Source organism: Chiloscyllium plagiosum, unplaced genomic scaffold (genome assembly GCF_037043375.1).
Source record: "Chiloscyllium plagiosum isolate Xiang-an unplaced genomic scaffold, Cpla_swu_hap1 HiC_scaffold_29, whole genome shotgun sequence".
NCBI lineage: Eukaryota > Metazoa > Chordata > Chondrichthyes > Orectolobiformes > Hemiscylliidae > Chiloscyllium > Chiloscyllium plagiosum.
The window spans coordinates 33,069,164-33,089,101 of record NW_028270167.1 but is presented as its reverse complement, the minus strand read 5'-3'; the positions used below and the strand labels follow the sequence as shown (position 1 = coordinate 33,089,101).

Sequence of the window (19,938 nt, the reverse complement as noted above, 5' to 3'; positions counted from 1 at the left end):
AATTATTACCCTCTTTAGGTTAACTGTCTATAAATAGGATCATGGGAGTTAGTCAGCTTGAAAATGGCCCTTGTCAATTTACCCAAGTCCAGTTTGTTCAAGTATAAGTGGGACATCCTTATAAGGACAAGAACATGGACTATAAGCAAACACACACTCTACCTCCTGATGGCAAGCTATCAACCTGTAACATTAACACTCCCAGTTGCCACTACATCTGCTCAGTATTCCCAGCATTTTGATTTTATTTCCACAATGCTGGAAATGCCAGTTATCTGCCTTGTGAAAAAGCCATGTGGGAATATGATACAATGATGGTAACTAACACTTGGCTCAGAAATTAGCAGAACTGGGTCCTGAACATTCTTGGACACAGACCCTGGTAAAGAGGATAGACCACATGAGAACAGGGGCAATGGAATGGGTGGCCACATGGCAAATGAAACGTAATGAAGAAAATTTAATGTGAGATGATGAAGAAGAGGAAAGGCAATTTGAAATAAATGATACGTTCTTAAGGAGTTACAGGAACAGAGACCTGTGGGCATATAGTACATAAATTGGTTCAGGAGGCAAGGAAGTTAGAAAGGACAAGTAGTCCTGGACTTTATACATTGAGGCATATAATGCAAAAACACTTATAATGAACTTCCATACAACACTGGATCAGCCTGAACTGTAGTATTGGGTCCAATTCTGCAGACTCTGCTTTGGAAAGGCTTTCAGAGTTGGTGCAGAAAAGCTTTGAGAATGGTTACAAGAATGAGGAATTCTGGTTTTGAAGAGAGATTGGAGAAGAAGAGAAGGTTGAGAGAAGGTTTGAAAGAGCTTAAAAATTATTTGGTATACAGACAAAGCAGATTCAGACAGAAACTGTTCTCATTGACAGCAGAGCAGGAACTAGGAACAGTATATTAAGATGATTGGCAAAATAGCTACTGGCAACGTGTACTAACACTGCACTTAGAACCTGAAAAGTGCATGAAATTGTGGTGGAAGCTGATGATTTCAAGATGGGGTTGGATAAGCAAAGTTAACTTTGCACAGCTCTTGGATTTCCTGGTGACTTTCAGTAATGCTCTTCCCCACATGAAGCATTCTCTTCACATCCAAGCCTTTCAGAATTATAAATAAAACTCTCTTAGGTTACTCCTCAACCATTTTTCAAGAGAAAAGAGAACTAGCCTGTCAATAATTTCTTAATGGGTATACCCATACTCTTCTGGTATCACCCTTGCATCCTCTTTCTGCACGCTCTCTACTTCCTCTATATCTCTTTTTATAACATGGCATTCATTACACTGCAGAGTGCTCTAAATATATTCTAACCAAGGTTCAGTGCAGGTCTATCAAAGCTTCCTTGCTTTATTTCTGGAAGGATAGAATTGAAAACCCCCATGGTTCATCCTTTTTTGATGGCCTTTGCTAACTTCTAGTGCAGCTCTTAGGATTGATTATGTGCAGTCTGAGACCTCTTTCTCTCTGTTCGTCTTATCATCCAAAAAAAGTGACCTCCATTCCTTGTACCTCACATTTATCTATGTAGAACTTGCCAATTATGTTTCCATTCTTCAAATCTTATTAATCTCTTCCTTTATTATTGTATGACTTCCCAATTTAGTGGCACCCGTACCTTTAAGAATTATATTTCGATTTCAAAGCTCCAATAGCTGGCATAAATGAAAATAGCTGTGGTCCCAGCCCTGATCCTTGTGGAATACCACTTTCCACCTCCTCCCAACCTGAATAACTCCCCCTTACTCCTACTCTGTGCCTTCTCGTGTGAAGCCAGGTAGAAATCTATTCTGCTGTGAAATCCATTCACTTATCCTCTGACTGCACTTCTCTAACCTTGGGCTTTTGAGAAACAAGAAAAATTGTGGCTATTGCATTATCATTGTCTCTACTCTCTGCTACTTAGTCAAAAATTTGAATGAGGTTGGTTGAATGAGATTTTCCCTTTTAAAATCCATGCTGACTATTCATTATTATGTTTTCATTTCTAGGTGTGTTTTAATCTTTCATTAGGCAGGATTCCATTATTTTTCTGAGCAGTGATGTTAAGCTGACAGGGCTATAATTCCCTGTACTTATTCTTCTTCTTAAATGTAGTTATTACATTAGCTATCTGCCAGTCTTTACACCATACCTTTTACATACCTTAAATATGAGTCGTAATGCCTCTGCTATCTCTTCTGTAGATTCTTTTAAAATGTGTGTCGATGTAATCCATGCAGTGGTTTATCTTCTTTTCATGTATTTTTCAGTTTACTCAAGGCATTGCTTTCTTAATTTTAAAAGCACTTACCTCATTACTTACCTCATCATTCAATGTCATGTTTGTTTGTTCAATCTCCCTGGTAAATACCAAAGTAAAATAATTATTTAAAATTACTGCTATCTCCCTACCACTGCTGTTACCCTGTCTATGTTTTTTATCTTTTTTGATAGTTTAATATTCTTGTTCCTCTTTGCCTTGTTTTTGTTTCTTAACAACTCTCCTAATCTCTTTATGTTCTCACTTCTCCTGCACTCCTCCACTTTCTTATATCTTACATTGATCCATTTAGTCTTGCTGGTGTTTAGTTTATGCATTTTTTTAACAGAGTATATTTTTCTACACTCAGCTGAACATTATGAAATGATTTCCTTTGTTGTTCTATATCACTGTTTGCCAATTCACTTTTCCACTTTATTTGCTTAAATTCTATTCTCAGCCCTTTCTGCTGCCTATTAATCTTGTTGTATTATACTACTGTTCTTCTCTATCACCATATGAAAATGTTTAATGGTTACTATTGCCTGGATGTTCTCCAGCCTTTGCTTCTTGTCTGGTCTGGTTCATTTCCCATCGCTAGTGCCATTGGTGAATCTGACCTGAAAATAAAACCAGAGTATTGCAGATTCTGAACATGTAAAATAAAAGCAGAAAGTGCTGGAGAAACTCAGCAGGTTTGCAGCATCTGTGGACCATGTGACCATAAGATATTGGAGCAGATTTAGGTCATTTAGCCCATTGAGTCTGCTCCACCATTCAATCATGGTTGATATGTTTCTCAACTCCATTCTCCTGCTTTCTCCCTGTAACCCTTGATCCCCTTACCAATCAAGAGCCTACCTATCTCTATCTTAAAACTCAATGACTTAGTCTACACAGCCTTCTGCAGCAGTGAGTTCCACAGATTCACCACCCTTCAGCTGAAGAAATTTCTCCTCATCTCAGTTTTAAAACATTTTTCCTTCCCGGGGTCCAGTCTCCCTTATTAGTGGAGACATCTTCTCCACATCCAGTGTTATCCAGGCTTCTCAGATTTTTCTGTAAGTGTCAAACAGATCCCCTTTCATCCTTCTAAACCTCCAATCCATGGACTCCATTTATACTTCTTGCCGCCGCAGAAAGGCTGCTAACATCATTAAAGACCCATCCCACCCTGGTAATACTGTCTTCCAACCTCTTCTGTCGGGCAGAGGACACAGCAACTTGAACACCCACACTAGCAGGTTCAAGAACAGCTTCTTCCCTGCTGTTATTACACGGCTGAATAGACCTGTCTAATTTTGAATCTGATGTTGACCTTGCTTCAATGCATCTCCTGTGCATCTGTAACCTTTTATGCCTAGCCCTATGATCTGTATGTCCTTGTTTGTTACGATCTGCCTGTACTGCATGTGAACCAAAACATTTCACTGTACTTAGGTACATGTGACAATAAATCAAGCCAAATAAGCTCCACTGAGTACAATCTCAATCCTAAACTGCTGCTGAAGACCCTCATCCTTGGGATTATTTTTGTAAACCTCCTCTGGGCCTTCTCCTATGTCAGCACATCCTTTCTTAGATACGGGGCCCAAAACTGCTCACAATATTCTAAATATGGTTTGACTGTAGCCTTATACAGCCTCAGCAGTACATCTCTGCTCTTGTGTTTTAGCGCTGTGAAATGAATGCTAACATTACATTTGCCTTCTTAATTGCCACCTGAAACAGAATGTTAACCCTAAGAGAATCCTGAACAAGGACTCCCAAGACTCTTTGTGCTTCAGATTTCTGAAGCTTTCCCCATTTAGAAAATAGTCCATGCCTCTATTCTTCCTACCAAAGTGTATAACCTCACATTTTCCCACATTGTATACCATCTGCCACTTCTTTGTCCACACTCCTAACCTATCCAGGTCTTCTGCAGACTACCCACTTCCTGAACACTACTTGTCTCTCAACCTATCTTTGAGTCATCTACAAATTTTGCAACACTGTCCTCAGTTTCTTAGACCATTTCGTTAATGTATAAAGTGAATAGTTGTGACTCTAACACAGACCCCACAGAGCTCTTGAAAAAGACCCTTCTGCCAGTTAGTCAATCCTCTATCCATGCCTGTCCCTTGCCCCTAGCACCAAGCGCTCTTATCCTATTTTGTTTAGCAGCATCCTGGGCGGCACCTTGTCAAAGGCCTTCTGGAAATGCATGTAGATCATGTACATTGTCTCTCCATTGTCTAAGCTGCTGCTTACCTCCTCAAAGGATTGGAGCAGCTTTGTCAGGTATGACCTGCCCTTGCTATGCTGACTCAGCTCAAATTCCCATCCACTTCCAAGTACTTCACAATCTCATCCAATGTCTGCACTTGCCTTGTTCTTTCCTTTTACACATCTTAAAAAAAAATGCTCTTGCAATCTTCTTTTATATTACTAACTAGCTTATTCTCCTATTACATCTTTTTCTTTCCCCCACCCACCATTGCTTTCTTCAGTTCTCCTTTGCTGGTTTGTAGAGGCTTCCCAATTTTCTGGCTCCCACTCATATTCACCACATTGCTTTTGGTTTTATGCTTTCCCTGGACTTCACTGGTCAGCCATGGTTGCCTCATTCTCCCCTTAGTTGGCTGCTTCATCCTTAGGAGGAATTTCTGCAGTTCCTCCCTGTTGGAGAGGGGTTTTAAAGAGGACACTTTAGTCCTGTGTTCAGCAGCACAAATTGGTCTTTATTTGGAGCTCCTTACCAACACAGCCTGGGAGAGGTAACTGGAGACAGAATCCAAGACACTCCCTCTCTGTTGTGGTTCTGTTCGCCGAGCTGGAAGTTTTTGTTGCAAACGTTTCATCCCCTGGCTAGGCGACATCATCAGTGCTTGGGAGCCTCCTGCGAAGCGCTTCTTTGATGTTGCCTCCGGTGTTTATAGTGGTCTGTCCCTGCTGCTTCCGGTTGTCAGTTTCAGCTGTCCACTGTAGTGGTTGGTATATTGGGTCCAGGTCGATGTGTTTGTTGATGGAGTTTGTGGATGAATGCCATGCCTCTAGGAATTCCCTGGCTGTTCTCTGTCTGGCTTGCCCTATGATAGTAGTGTTGTCCCAATCGAATTCATGTTGCTTGTTGTCTGCGTGTGTGGCTACTAAGGATAGCTGGTCGTATCGTTTCGTGGCTAGTTGATGTTCATGTATGCGGATTGTTAGCTGTCTTCCTATTTGTCCTATATAGTGTTTTGTGCAGTCCTTGCATGGTATTTTGTACACTACATTAGTTTTGCTCATGTTGGGTATCGGGTCCTTCGTTCTGGTGAGTTGTTGTCTGAGCGTGGCTGTTGGTTTGTGTGCCGTTATGAGTCCTAGGGGTCGCAGTTGTCTGGCTGTCAGTTCTGAGATGCTCCTGATGTATGGTAGTGTGGCTACTCCTTTTGGTTGTGGTATGTCCTCGTTCCATGGTCTTTCTCTTAGGCATCTGTTGATGAAGTTGCGCGGGTATCCGTTTTTGGCGAATACCTTGTATAGGTGTTCCTCTTCTTCTTTTTGCAGTTCTGGTGTACTGCAGTGTGTTGTGGCCCTTTTGAATAGTGTCCTGATGCAGCTTCGTTTGTGTGTGTTGGGGTGGTTACGTTCATAGTTTAGGACTTGGTCTGTGTGTGTGGTTTTCCTGTATACCCTTGTAGTGAATTCTCCGTTCGGTGTTCTCTGTACCATCACGTCTAGGAATGGGAGTTGGCTATCCTTTTCTTCTTCTCTCATGAATCGGATTCCTGTGAGTGTGGCATTTATGATCCAGTGTGTTTTTTCTATTTCCGTGTTTTTAATGATTACAAACATGTCATCGACATATCTGACCCAGAGTTTGGGTTGAATTTGTGGTAGGACTGTTTGTTCTAACCTTTGCATAACTGCCTCTGCTATGAGTCCCGAGATTGGTGATCCCATGGGTGTTCCATTGATTTGTTCGTATATCTGGTTGTTGAATGTGAAGTGTGTTGTGAGGCACGAGTCCAGTAGTTTAAGTATGCCGTCTTTGTTGATAGGTTCAGCGTCCTGTTTTCTGTTCTGTATGTCCAGTTGGTTGGCTATTGTTTCTCTGGCTAGGGTTTTGTCAATCGAAGTGAACAGTGCCGTCACGTCGAATGATATCATGGTTTCTTCTTTGTGTATGTGTATATTTCTGATGATGTCCAAGAATTCCTGTGTTGATTGTATAGAGTGTTTGGATCCGCTGACCAGGTGTTTCAGTTTCTGTTGTAGTTCTTTGGCCAGTTTGTATGATGGTGTCCCTGGTAGTGATACTATGGGTCTGAGTGGGATGTCTGGTTTGTGTACTTTAGGTAATCCATAGAATCTGGGGGTGTTGTTGCTTTCCGGTTTCATTCTTTGAAGGTCAGCTCTGGTTATCTGTCGTTTTTTTGTAGATTCCTTAGTGTGTTGTTTATCCAATTGGTGAGTTGTGGTGTGGGGTCAAATTCCTTCATTTGGTAGGTGTTGATATCTGCAAGTAGTTGTTGTGCTTTTTGGATGTAATCTGATTTATCTAGGATGACCGTCATTCTGCCTTTATCTGCTGGTAGTATGATTATGTTCTTATCGTTTCTTCCCTCTCCTTGGTGTTGAGGTTATGTGTTTGTCTTTTCCTTATTATCATAGGTACGACAGTTTGTCTCACTGTTTGTTGTGTCTCTTCTGTCAGTCCATTGTTCCTGAGTGTGCATTCTAGTGCTGCTAGGAAGTCTGCTGTCTTGGCGTCCCTGTGGTTGTAGTTGAGTCCCTTGGCCAGTATTGTTCTTTCTGTGTCTGTGAGCTGTCTGTGGGAGAGGTTTTTAACCCAGGTGTGTGTTATAGTGTCCTCTTTGTTGTGTGTTAGTTTGGCCATTTTTTCTTTTAGTGCCGTTTTTTTTGTGGTGTGTGGTCCTGTTCTGTCCTATGGTGACAGCCTGTTCTATGGTCCGGGTCCATTCCTGATTCGTGGTTTTTGAAATTAACGACTTTTGGCGCGCAATTTCTTGTTTGTACTTGTGGAGTCGGTTGTGCGCGTCTGTGATCATTACCTGGATCATCCTGAATCCGTTCTGCTTGGCTGTGTCCCTGGCTTGTGGGTTGTTGACTGGTGGTCTGTATCTGACACATTGTGGAAGGATTTGATTCTTTCAGCATTCGTGTAGGAACCGGAGTTGTTCGTATGTGGCGCTTAGTCGGTTAGCGCAGGATTCCCATTTCCTGGCTTGAACTCCATCAACAAACACATCGACCTGGACCCAATATACCAACCACTACAGCAGACAGCTGAAACTGACAACCGGAAGCGGCAGGGACAGACCACTATAAACACCGGAGGAAACATCAAAGAAGCGCTTCGCAGGAGGCTCCCAAGCACTGATGATGTCGCCTAGCCAGGGGACGAAACGTTTGCAACAAAAACTTCCAGCTCGGCGAACAGAACCACAACAACGAGCACCCGAGCTACAAATCTTCGCACAAACTTTGAACACTCCCTCTCTCCCAATGCAGTACAGGATATTTATACATTCCATATTACAGTGATTTTTAAACTTCATTTATGGGATGATGGCGTCGCATGCTAGGCCAGCATTTATTGCCCATCCCTAATTGCCCAGAGGGCAGTTAAGGAGCAACTACATGGCTGTGGGTCTGAAGTCACATGTAGGCCAGACCAAGTAAGGATGGCAGTTTCCCCCCCCCCCCCCCCCGCCAAAGGATATTAATGATCCAGATGCATTTTTCCTGATAATCAATAATGGACTCAAGGCCATCATTAGACTCTTAATTTCAGATTTTTATTCAGTTCAGATTCTACCATCCGCCATGTGAGACTTGAACCCGGGTCCCCAGAACATTACCTGAGTCTCTGGATTAGCAGTCCAGTGATAATACCCTGGGCCATCACCTTCCCTAGATTACATGCAGCATAACACCAGCACTTGCCACTTCCCTTTTGACATTTGTCAGCTGCATCGTATAGAATGGGTGCTGACTGGTACCCTGAGAAGCTGTGATTATTTTCCCAAGGCCATAATGACGAAGTAATGTTTTGCAATTTCCCCCTTACAAAACTGCCTGTTTTCCGGTGTCCTTCCACAAGGACCTTCATTATATGTCATTCAGTCCTTGGTGTTTCTGCTATTTGTCCTTCAGTTTCCCCCCCTGCTGATGGGGTGGGGGCTTCTCTCTGCTATCTACAGTCATTTGTCTAAATGAATTCAGCTAAATTCCTGAACATTTGTTTGTTAGTTGCATTATAATTTCAGTGTACCTACATGTATAATATCTAATGACAATTAAGTAAGCCTTTGATTGTGGTCCGACTATACTTTCCCTTCTACACTTTACAAAATAACAAGATTTTTTTCTTTCCCACTAAGATTTCTATGAGGCTGGTTGTGATCTGTATGAAAGCAGCAATTCTAAACTATTGTCTCAACTAATAATTCTCTTCATCAATGGGCAACTCCTACTGTCCTGAATTACCCCCAGAAACTCCTGTCATTGCTGCTCTTCCTTCCAAGGCTCCCCTTTCAGCCAACTCTGGCGAGCTCCTCCATCATGTCTTTGTAGTTACCTTTGGAGAAAGTGAGGACTGCAGATGCTGGAGACTAGAGTTGAAAAGTGTGGTGCTGGAAAAGCGCAGCAGGCCAGGCAGCATCCGAGGAGCAGGAGAATTGGCATAAGCGATTCTCCTGCTCCTCGGATGCTGCCTGGCCTGCTGCGCTTTTCCAGCACCGCACTTTTCAACTTTGTAGTTAGCTTTACTCAATTATAATACTGTTACACCTGATTGCAGCTTCTCCCTCTCAAGCTGCCGGGTGAATTCTATCACATTATGGTCACTGCCTCTTGGGGGTTCTCCACCTTAAGCTCCCTAATCAAGTCTGCCTGTTTCCTTTTAGGGCTCTACCCTAAGCTGCTCCAAAGTAACCATTTCATAGGCATTGCACAAATCTCTTTGCTTAAGATCTGCCACCAACTTGATTTTCCTGTCCAACTGCATATTGAAGTTCTCCGCGATTATTGGAATGTTTATTTCCTTCCCCAAGTCCTGATTCCTTTGCAGGCTCTTTATTCCTTTGCAGTTTCTCAACTCTATCCACACAGATTCTACGCCTTCTGACTCTATATCATTTCTTGCTATTGTTCCTTACTAACAAGGCAACCCTGCTCTATTCCTGATGAAGGGCTTTTGCCCGAAACTTCGATTTTCCTGCTCCTCGGATGCTGCCTGACCTGCTGTGCTTTTCCAGCACCACTCTAATCTAAACCCTGCCTCTTCTGCCCATCTGCCTGTCCTTTTGATGGGATGTGTTTCCTTGGATATTTAATTCCCAGCCCTGATTCGTTTGCAGCCATCTCTGTGATACGCACATCGTATTGACCAATTCAGTCTGTACTACAAACTCATTTAGCTTACTTCGTATTTTCATGTGTTTAAGTACAACACTCTCAGTCCTATGTTGACTGCCCCCCCCCCCCCTTCTCATAGTTGTCCTCTATGCCTGAAGTTGAATTCCTGACACTTTCCACACCTTCTGTCCAATTGCTTGTTGTGGAAACTTTAATATCCTCTGCCGAGCCCTCACTGCTTAACTTCTTCTATAATTTTTCATGCAACTGAATGCACACCCACTCCCACTATGTAGTTTAAAGCCCTAGCCACAAACTTTGTCATGTAATTCACCAGGACTCTGGCCCCAGTATGATTCAGGTGGAGCCCGTCCCATCTGAGCAGCTCTCTCATTCCCCAGTAGTCCTGTCAATGTCCCATGAATTCAAACCTGTTTCTCCCACACCAATCTTTTAGCCACCTCTTTAATATTGTTCATCCTGTGCCTGTTTGCTCATACCCCAGATAGTATTTCAGAAATTATCTTTTTGATTCTGCCTTTTAATTTAGCCACGAGCTGCTCATATCCCCTCAGCAGAATCTCTTTCTGCGTTCTACCTATATCATTGGTAATTTTGTGGACCACGATTACAGGATCTTTCCCTTCTGCCCCACGTTCCTCTGCAGACCAGATGAGTTATACTGAACCTAGGCTCCAGGCAGGCGCACAGCCTTCAGGACTGTCAATCCTGGTCACAAAGAACAGTTTCCATTCCCCTGACTGTAATATCCCTGATTGCAACTGCATTTCTCTTTCCTGTGCCCTCTTCAGTGGCCCTCTGTACCATGGTGCTATGCTCAGTTTGCTCATCTTCCCTTAAGCCCCCACTCTTACCCACTCAGGGAGCAAGAGTCTCAAATCTGTTAGACAAGCTCAAGGGCTGTGACTCCTTCAGCACTACATCCTGCATCTCTCTACCTGCCTCGCTCATCACACCCTCCTGTCCCTGACCACTGACCGAATCTGAGGTAATATAGGAACACGGGATTGAGGAGGAGGAATAGGCAATTCAACCCTTGGATCCTGCTCTGCCATTTAACATGATTGTGGCTGTTCTTGTCTTAGTCTGAACTCTACTTTCCTGCCTGGTTCCCATAGACTTTTATCCTGCTTTTCTTCAGAAATATACCTAGTTCTTTCTTGAATCTGTTGATTGATTCTGCCTCCACTGCAGTCTGAGGCAGTGAGTTCCACAGATTCACAACCCTCTGAGAAAAGTAGCTTCTCCTCATCCTAGTTTTGAACCACCTCCTCTCACTCTATATCTATGACCTTTTGTTCAAGACTGTCCCACAAGAGAGAACATCTGTTCAACATCCACCTTATCAATCCCCTTTAGCATTTTATATGCCTCAGTCAGATCCCCCCCCCCTTATTCTTCTGAACTCCAGCGAGTACAAGCCCAAGCTATTCAACCGTTCCTCGTACACAGCCCTTTCATCCCTGGAATCAGTCTGGTGAACCTCCTCTGAACTGCCTGCAGTGACAGCACATCCTTCCTCAAGTAAGGAGACTAAAACTGGATACAAAAGGTAGTCAATCTAAGGGGTGTGACTGCCTCCTGAAACACTGCATCCAGGTAACTTTCTCCTTCCTGCTTATTTGAAGCTCAGACTCCAGTTTATTATCATTGAGTCAGAGTTTCTCAGCAACTCTTGCTACAGGTGTGATCAGTACAAGCCACTAGTGAGGTCCACCAACTTCCACGTCATGCAATTACAACATATCACCTGGCTTGGCAGCCCTATTTTAAGTACTTAGTTCTTAATTTAATATTTTAAAAATTTGTGATGGTCTTTTACTTTGCGGCCTGTAAATATTTTTGTTGATTTACCTTCAGTGTAACCTATAATTGATAGTCAACTTAATAGCTATCACCAACGAATGAACTTCTGTTTTAGTTGTAATGTCGCTCTTCTGTGTGGCCCCCTTGATCCTGGGCTTCAGTTTATCCTGTTTCACATTAAACTTCCAAATTATAAGCCAAAACATCCAAGCAAAATTGCACCTCCTCCCCTCTGCACCAAATTCCCACACTGCCTCCAAATTCCCCAAACTTTAGACTCACTCAGGCTGCTTTACTCTGAATGTGATTCCTCTTTCCTGACCGTGTGTAGTTTAACATTTCAAACCCTCTGAAGAATCTTCACTTGTTGGATTTTTTAATATATTGGGTTAGAAAGGAAGCCTATATACATGTAAGAATTTCCTTCCATTTTCTGTTTTATCTACTTCTTGTCTAATTAATATGCGGGTAGTTGAAATCATTCAAGAGAGTTATAATATGTTTTTTCTTCAGTTTCCTTAATTTTTCCTGGCATATTTTCCTCCACTTCCCTTCCACTAGCTGGTGCTGTATGAAGTATATCAGTTAGTGTGATTGATCCTTTATTATCCTTTATTCACGTAGAATCTATTTTCATTGTGCATTTTTGCCTTGTATTTTTGTCATAGTTTACTTAATTGAAATAATCTGATTATGTCTAGTTATATTAAGTAGTTAGATTAGTTAAGATGTAATTTTTAAAAATTCACTCATTGGACTTAGGCATCACTGGCTGGTGCAACATTTATTGCCAGTCCCTAGTTGCCCTTGAGAAGGTGATGGGTGAGCTGTCTTCTTGAACTGCTGCAGCCCACATGCTGTAGGTTGACCCACAATGCAGTTAGAGACGGAATTCCAGGTTTTTGACACACTGAAGGAACAGTGATATATGTCAAGATGGTGAGTGGCTTGGTGGGGAACCTTCAGATGGTGGTGTACCCATATATCTGCTGCCCTTGTCCTTCCAGGTGGAGTAGTTGTGGGTTTGGAAGGCACTGTCTAAGGAGCTTTGGTTAATTCCTGCCGTGCATTTTGTAGAGTGTACACACTGCTGCTACTGATCATTGGTGGTAGAAGGATTGAATGTTTATGGACATGGTGCAAATCATGTGGGCCAAGCTTCTCAAGTGTTAAATGAGTTGAACTTATCGGGGCATTGGAGGAGTTTTCCTTGTAGATGGCGGACAGGTTTTGGGGAGTCAGGGGGTGAGTTACACAATTCCTGGCCTTTAACCTACACTTGTAGCGACAGTATTTGTAGGGCTCTTCTAATATACTTTCTGGTCAGCGGTAGCCCTCAGGTTGTTGACAGGGGATTCAGTAATGGTAATACCATTGAGTGTCAATGCGTGATGTTGTGTTTCTCTCTTATTGGAGATTGTTATTGCTGGCACTTGTGTGGTGTGAATATTAACTTGCCCCTTGTCAGCCCGAACCTGGATATTGTCCAGGTCTTGTTGCAATTGGACATGGACTGCCCCAGTATCAGAAGAGTCAGGAATGGTGCCGAACATTGTGCTATTCAATGTACAGCTTACACATTTCTGTTTCTTGTTTAAATGACCTGCCTTAGTTTAGGGAGTGAAATAGGAACCAGTCACCTACCTGCTTGCTTCAGCCTTTCAGGTTTGCTTTATTTGCTTCCTCTTCCTGACCACTTCCTGTTTGGTTTGAAAAAACAACACCTCATCCCTCGCTGCATCCAATTCACTCACTCCAATTCCTCGAGTGAACTGGTAAGGCAGTACCGGTTGAACTGCACTTCATGTTACTTGCAGAGAGATGGTTCACATCACAGGCTTTGAGAATTCCTTCTCTTCTGTAACCCTTCTATGATACTGTGGCAGGCAGTGAAATATTGAGCATGTGAACTTCGAAAGTCATTGAGAAGGTTTATGCAGCCAAATATGATGTTAATGTAGATACAGCTAATTTTGAAACATTTAAATTCTGTGATGTTTACCTCATCAAATAAGATTGAATAAATCTTGTTAAATTGTGCACTGGCAGCAAAAAAAGAATTGATACCTTGCTGTTTTATTGTTAACAATCCAGCTGGCTCACTATTATTCTTTAGGGAACAGAGTTGGCATTCTATTCTGTCTGGCCTCGATGTGACTCTAACTCCACACCATGTAGTTGACTTTTAATATCCTCAAAGCAACCAGGCATGGGTTGCAGTAAATATTCTTCCTCATTCCTGCCAAGTACAAAGAATAGAACCCGTGAAACTCCCTGTATAGTAGGCAGTGTCAGGTAGTGGGCATGTTCCACTGTCATCTCTGTCTTTCCTGCTGTCCATGATTCTTAACTTTTAAGGCTCTGCTTACTCTGTTGAAGCAGTTATTGTAGTTGGGGTTAACTTTCAGAGCTCAGCCTGTTGACTTGTGTTTACCTTGCAGTTTCACTGCTTCATGAGCTGTCTAATAGCAATAAATAGCTCAATGACACAGTCCCGAGGGTCAACAAAACCACACTTGAGGCCATCCAGGACAAAGTAGGTAGCACCTTGATTGGCACCACATCCACAAATATTCACTCCCTCCACCACTGATGCTCAGAGGCAGCGGTGTGTACTGTCTACAATATGAATACAGTAACTTGCCGAGATTTCATCACTAGAATCTTTCAAAGCCACGACCTCTACCTTCAGGAAGGATGAAGATAGCAGGTACACGGGAACCCCAGCACCATCAAGTTCCCCATCAAACCCCATCCTAACTTGGGATTATATCGCCATTCCCTCATTGTTGTTGAGTCAAAATCTCGGCGTATCCATCCGAAAGTCACTGTAGGAGGCCCAATGTGGAAATGAACTGCAATTTACTCACCACCACCTTCTCGAGAGCAATTAGGGATAGGCTATAAATGCTACCATACTAGTAATGTCCACAGTCTATTTATGATTTTTTTTAAACTGGCGGTTTAGTTCCAACACGACCAAGTCTTGTGGGGCTGTAGGATTTAGGTGAGTTTGTAAACACCAAATGCGGTGCCACAAAACTAATTTAAAGACTTTGTGATGTACTGTACAACAACCCCCACACACGAGGAAAAGTCATTGGCATGGATACTGCTGGTGTGCTCAGAGATGGGCTAAGGAAAGATATAAGGAGTTGAGCACATTGCTACTGCCACTCTCACGCACAGACACCCATCAGCAACAACAATAATGGTCTCCATCAGGTAGAGAAGGTTAGGAGCTTAGAACCCTAAAATCCCTGTAATGTGGAAAGAGGCTATTCAGCCTTTCAAGTTTGCTGTGACCAAGTGAAGAGCATCTCACCCAGACCCACCATACCCTTGTAACCCTGCATTTCCCCTGGCCAATACATCTAACTTGCACATCTTTGGACTGCGGGAGAAAACCAGAGGAAACTCACGTGAACTTGGGGAGAATGTGCAAACTCCACACAAGACTAGAATCGAACCCGGGTCCCAGGTGCTGTAAGGCAGCAGTGCTCACCACCTTGCTGCCCATAACCTCAAAATAGATGTTCAACATCGCAGGGATTAATTAAGGAGATATTGTTCAATTGGCAAAAAAATTTTAAGCCCATTCTTGAAAAAAGCTGAGGAAAGGTGGGTGTTTTTCTTCTGCAGTGGATTGATAGGCCCAACTCCCTCAGAGAATACTGGAGAATAGCACACACACCTGCACTCCATTGCCTGAGCCTCATCCCAACCCAGGGGAATCAGCCTCACATAGAGTCATCTGAATCTAAATGCTCCTAGGGTCATCTAACTGGACCTCCAGAGTAAATAGGCTCCATTCCAGCTGTGGAACAGGGGAGCTCAGTGTGACACAGGATGATGAAGTGAAAGGGAAAAGTGTACGTGGGGGTTCCGACTGACAATATTCTGTAAGTAGTTAATACTTTCTTCACAAACACTTTGTTTTTCACTTTTCACATGATTGTCCCTGTCACTGTAGGGCCTAGATGCTTCATTGCAGCCTGCAGCATTACTCCTTGTGCAGTAACAAGATGCAATGATTGGGAGTCTACAATAAACATTAGGTAAATCATGTGGGAACAAGGAAACAATGCAAGTACTTGGTATTGGGTCACTCCAACATCTTTGGAACCCCCTGCCCCCCCACTTCAACACTGCCCACCGCCCAGCTGTCTGTGTGTACAGGAGTGTACATTTCACAGCGTTCCTCAGCACCAATGGTGCCAGGGAGGAGCAACACACAGACTGTTGATGTGGCAGGATAGCCAGGGCTTTGGTAACAGCCAGCAAGTAGAGTCCCTATCAACCATGTGTTTGTGGCCATTGTTATCCCCCTGTGAATATCCAGTGACTGGTTTAAGATGCAGTCACCACCCTCGCATACCAGCCCACTTACCCTGCCCTTAGCAAGTACATTTATGGCCACCTTCCTCAAAATTGCCCAGTTTGCCAATGCTTCACAATTGAAATGACAAGCAGTCCTCTGCCACTGGCTTTCATCCTCAGCATGGATGTATTACTGAGACCCTCACCATTGCCCTCTCCTTCCTAAATCCCTGTTCCACAAGCTTCTCACTTCCTCAGGTCATCCCCCAAGCCATGAACATGTGTCTACTCCAACTACCTATCCCGGTCGAACCCCCCTTCAACCTCTCCACGCCCCCTTTAATCTCTGTGAGCAAGGGCAATGGGGAGAATGTGGGACCTACTGCCAAGGCTCTTGCCCTGTCAGCACTGGCCCACACCTGCCAACAAGGATGGACCACCCTCCCTCCATTGAGACAAAGGACTCACCATGTCCCACTCCCTAGACCATAGAAGCAAGGACCGCCTATGCAAAGTTACCCTTGCTGAATGCTTGATGGTGGCTGGAACCTGGGATTGAGATGGGAGACAGCCTTTGACTTACTGACCGCCATGTACTGCTAGGACTTCACTGCGGACACTCCCCGAAGATTCTCAGAGATATCTCATTGTCATGTTAGTGTGAACACTGCTGCCATGTAGTACTGGTGCTCGACTGACATGATGCACTGACACACCAGATGTGTGCTCTTTTATAGATGGCCAACAGCCTAGTCATGTGAATAGGCCAATCGCCTCTACTAGATGAGGCACCTTAGCTGTGAGTATTCCGTAGTCACTGGGTGAATGCCACTTAGAGAGCAAAGAAGCAGTCCTGGTAGGAGGCCTGATGTGTGCCATCTCTGAGCAGTAACGGTACCCAATGCTGATGTGTAGTAGAGATGCAAGGGAGGTGGCAGTGACATCCTAAATGTCAAGTGCCCATATCCCATAGTGGGAAGATCCATGGGACAGGTGCTTCTCCAGCATGCCTTACTCTACAGTTTGGCCGTCGGCAAAAAATTAAGGTTGTCCAGTGAATGCAGCAAGCTGGCCCTGCTAAGCACCCCCTCTGGTTTCCAGGTCAGGTTTTCCCAATGCTTAGGTTGGTAAGATCGCAGCCAGAATATTTATGAAGCAAGTTGGTGAGCAAGGAACTGTAACGAATGCTACTCACCATCAGTTGGCAACTCGACATTGTCCTGCATGAATCTCATTACACTACTTTGGGAAAGCATCAAGATGGGGCAAGCTGACTCGAGGTGGAGATGTTCAGAGTGAGGACTTTGTTGATTATAACTGACATTGTCTAAGGGCCTGTCTCAATCTGCTGATGACTGGGTGCTGCTTTGCAGGAGTTTTACCCTGGAAAAGTGTAGTGATTGTAATGAGGTCAGCTCAATGGACCTCATAGAATAGGAGTTGCCTGATTGGGGTTGTTAACCTGATCCCATCAGGGAGCTTTGGCTGACATATATAAACAGGAGGGTCAGACATCCTGTTCAGAGCAGGCTCTGAAGGAGTTAAATCAGTGTCAAGGACCCTCCATGTGTAAGTAAAGGGTGGTGAAATACTGGCCTCTGTGGGGTTATTTCAGAAAGTGTGGGTGTGGGGATCTGCATTTGGAATTCTGGACAGGACTCAAGAGGACGAAGAGTAAACAAATGTGTTTGTGAATAAATATCTGTGAACGGGAGTGAATGGAAGGAAAGGATCTAGTAATCACCATCGAGTATATGCTGTCATGTCTGACGTTCCTTACTGCTGCCTTAGAGGCTAGTCCCGAGATTGATGCAGAATGTTTTCCCTCTTCTCTCTCTCTCTGTCTCTCTTTTGCACCAGATGCTCACTAAGGATAGTGCACTTAACTGAGGGCTCAGCAGTTGATTCTGGCTTCCTTTAATTCCTCTACTTGATCTTTTTATTATGGTCACATACTTGAATAGTAAACTCTGCTGCAGAGTTTTGAAGCAGCCCTGGCAGTTCCTTCACCTTTTTGACTGACAGGAATTGATGCAGTTTTGTTGTTATTGGAAGGTCTCAATAACCTCTCAGCAGTAAGTGGTGATAAATCATGAGCAATTCACTCTGGGAACCAGTCCCTTCAGTGCCTTTCGCTGTCTAAATTACCCTTCTTTTACTGAGTGCTCCTTACTGATGTGCTGAGCCGCTGTAAGAACCCTCTCTGTTGTTTCCCTAGGTCCTAGATGTGAAGCAATCCCATGATGCAACATGTGTCCCCTGCATCATCACTGACCATGATGGCAACCCAGAGTGTACCCCCTCCAACATACCAAGAGAGCCAACAGGTGGGTTTGTGGTAACTCAAGGAGCATTGCAGTTTCACCATGAGAATGCTTGTTGGGATTCTGAGATTGAGAGCCCTGAAATTAATTTTAAAATTTGACTCACATCCACATGTTGTTCAGTGCTGTCATTTGGAAGTGTAGGAAGAAAACGTTTCCAGCTCCACACAGAACTGACTTAATAGCCTGCAGTGCAGGTAAACCTGAACTCATTCCAAGGATAATTTCCGTTGGTTTTCTGCCCAGTGGAATTCAAAGTTATTAAAAAATATATAATTTTGTAAGGGATTTCAGGCTTTGGGGCTTTGTTCAGGACTAGCTCTGCTTTTTATATTAAAAAAGCCCTTCATTCTTGCGATAGGTCATGGTATATACTTGACCAATCATTAAGGTTGATCCCATTTTTCCCAAAATCATGCTTTCACACGTACTCTGTGTATAAGTCAACCGCTTCCCCCCATCACCCTTCCTTTACAGCCACAGCATTTTATAATCAATTAGCTTCAATTTTTCACCTCATGAAATACGTTTTTTTTTAGTTACCAATGACTTATAACTGGACACAAGGGATGAAACAGGTGATACAGGCTGTGTCTCAAAGACTCTGGCTCAGAGCAGATTGTATGCGCAAGGACCAACAGTGGGAAATGAGCTACCCAACAAAACAAAAGTGCAAACAGAAATCCCAAAATGTAATGCAGTGGGAATCTGGCTTCAAGCTAAAATGCATAACGTGTGCTAAGTCAGCGATTAGTTAGGGGTTTGGGCGTTAATGCAATACTGGTGCAGAAATACAAGAAGGAATCTGCTCTCAAGAAGGTGCCCAACATGTTGGTATCAAAAGAACATTGACCAGCCATGGGCCAGAACTTGGTGAGCAGTTACTGGAATTGATCCTCTAAAACAGGCAAAATGGTTACACGTCACCAGAAATGCACTGTATCCTAGGATATGATTTGGAGATGCCGTCGTTGGACAGGGGTGTACAAAGTGAAAAATCACACAACATCAGGTTATAGTCCAACAGGTTTATTTGGAAGCACTAGCTTTTGGAGCACTGCTCCTTCAACATGTGGTTGTGGAGTATAAGATCGTAGGATCATATGATCTTATACTCATCAACCATCTGATGAAAGAGCAATGCTCCGAAAACTAGTGCTTCCAAATAAATCTTTGGACTATAAATTGATGTTGTGTGATTTTTAACTTTATCCCAGGATACCCAAGCTTCTTTTTGTATTGGGGTCAGGTTTTGAAGGGGACAGGGGTGTATCAGAGACATATAGCCTTTCAACTTAAAATTTTCCTCCTCTCCCACCCTCTGTGGGGAGTGGGAAGAGGGCATTTGTGGGTGACATGTCTTGCTCTCTCAGAGCTCACACACGTTTTCACAGTTTCATCCCAATCTCTCTCTCTCTCCTTCTCACTCATTCATGCACGCGTGCACATACAGTGTCACTCTCTTTTTCTCTCTCTCACTTCCAAATGTATCCCATCCCTCACCTAATCAATCTCTCTCTCTCTCTCTCTGTCACTGTTTCTCTCTCCTCAATATGCTCTCCCTCCGCCTCCAGTTTCCCACCTTCCTGCTTGTTGTGTGAGACCAGGCCTAGCATGTGAAGAACAACGTCTCATTGGCCACCAGGATGCTCAGAACTCTGCTCACCACCTCTTCCCCTCAGTCCCCCAGCAGGCACCCTGACCCTAGGGGCTACCCTGAGCCTAGCAGCACTCCCGTCTTTACTGACTCGTTCACTATTCCGGATATCCAGGCCTCGGGATGAGTAAAGATAGAAACTTTTGCACAGCTTGCTGTACTTCCAATCAGAGACCATTTTGTTTCTTCATTTGTTGCTTGAATGG

At 43.6% G+C, this 19,938-nt stretch overlaps 1 protein-coding gene across 18 annotated transcripts in view; it reads left to right on the top strand.

Annotated features, from left to right (window-relative positions):
- pknox2 (pbx/knotted 1 homeobox 2) overlaps nt 1-19,938 on the top strand; it is a 479,880-nt gene that overhangs the window by 288,837 nt on the left and 171,105 nt on the right. For 14 of the 18 annotated variants that reach the window (XM_087976466.1, XM_087976462.1, XM_087976460.1 and 11 more), the window contains one exon: nt 17,970-18,078. The exons of the other annotated variants lie outside the window; for them this stretch is intronic. In XM_087976466.1, the coding sequence (XP_087832592.1) occupies nt 17,992-18,078 (87 nt within the window). In that variant the 5' untranslated portion in view covers nt 17,970-17,991. The remainder of the gene's footprint in view (nt 1-17,969; nt 18,079-19,938) is intronic. 18 annotated transcript variants of the gene reach the window in all.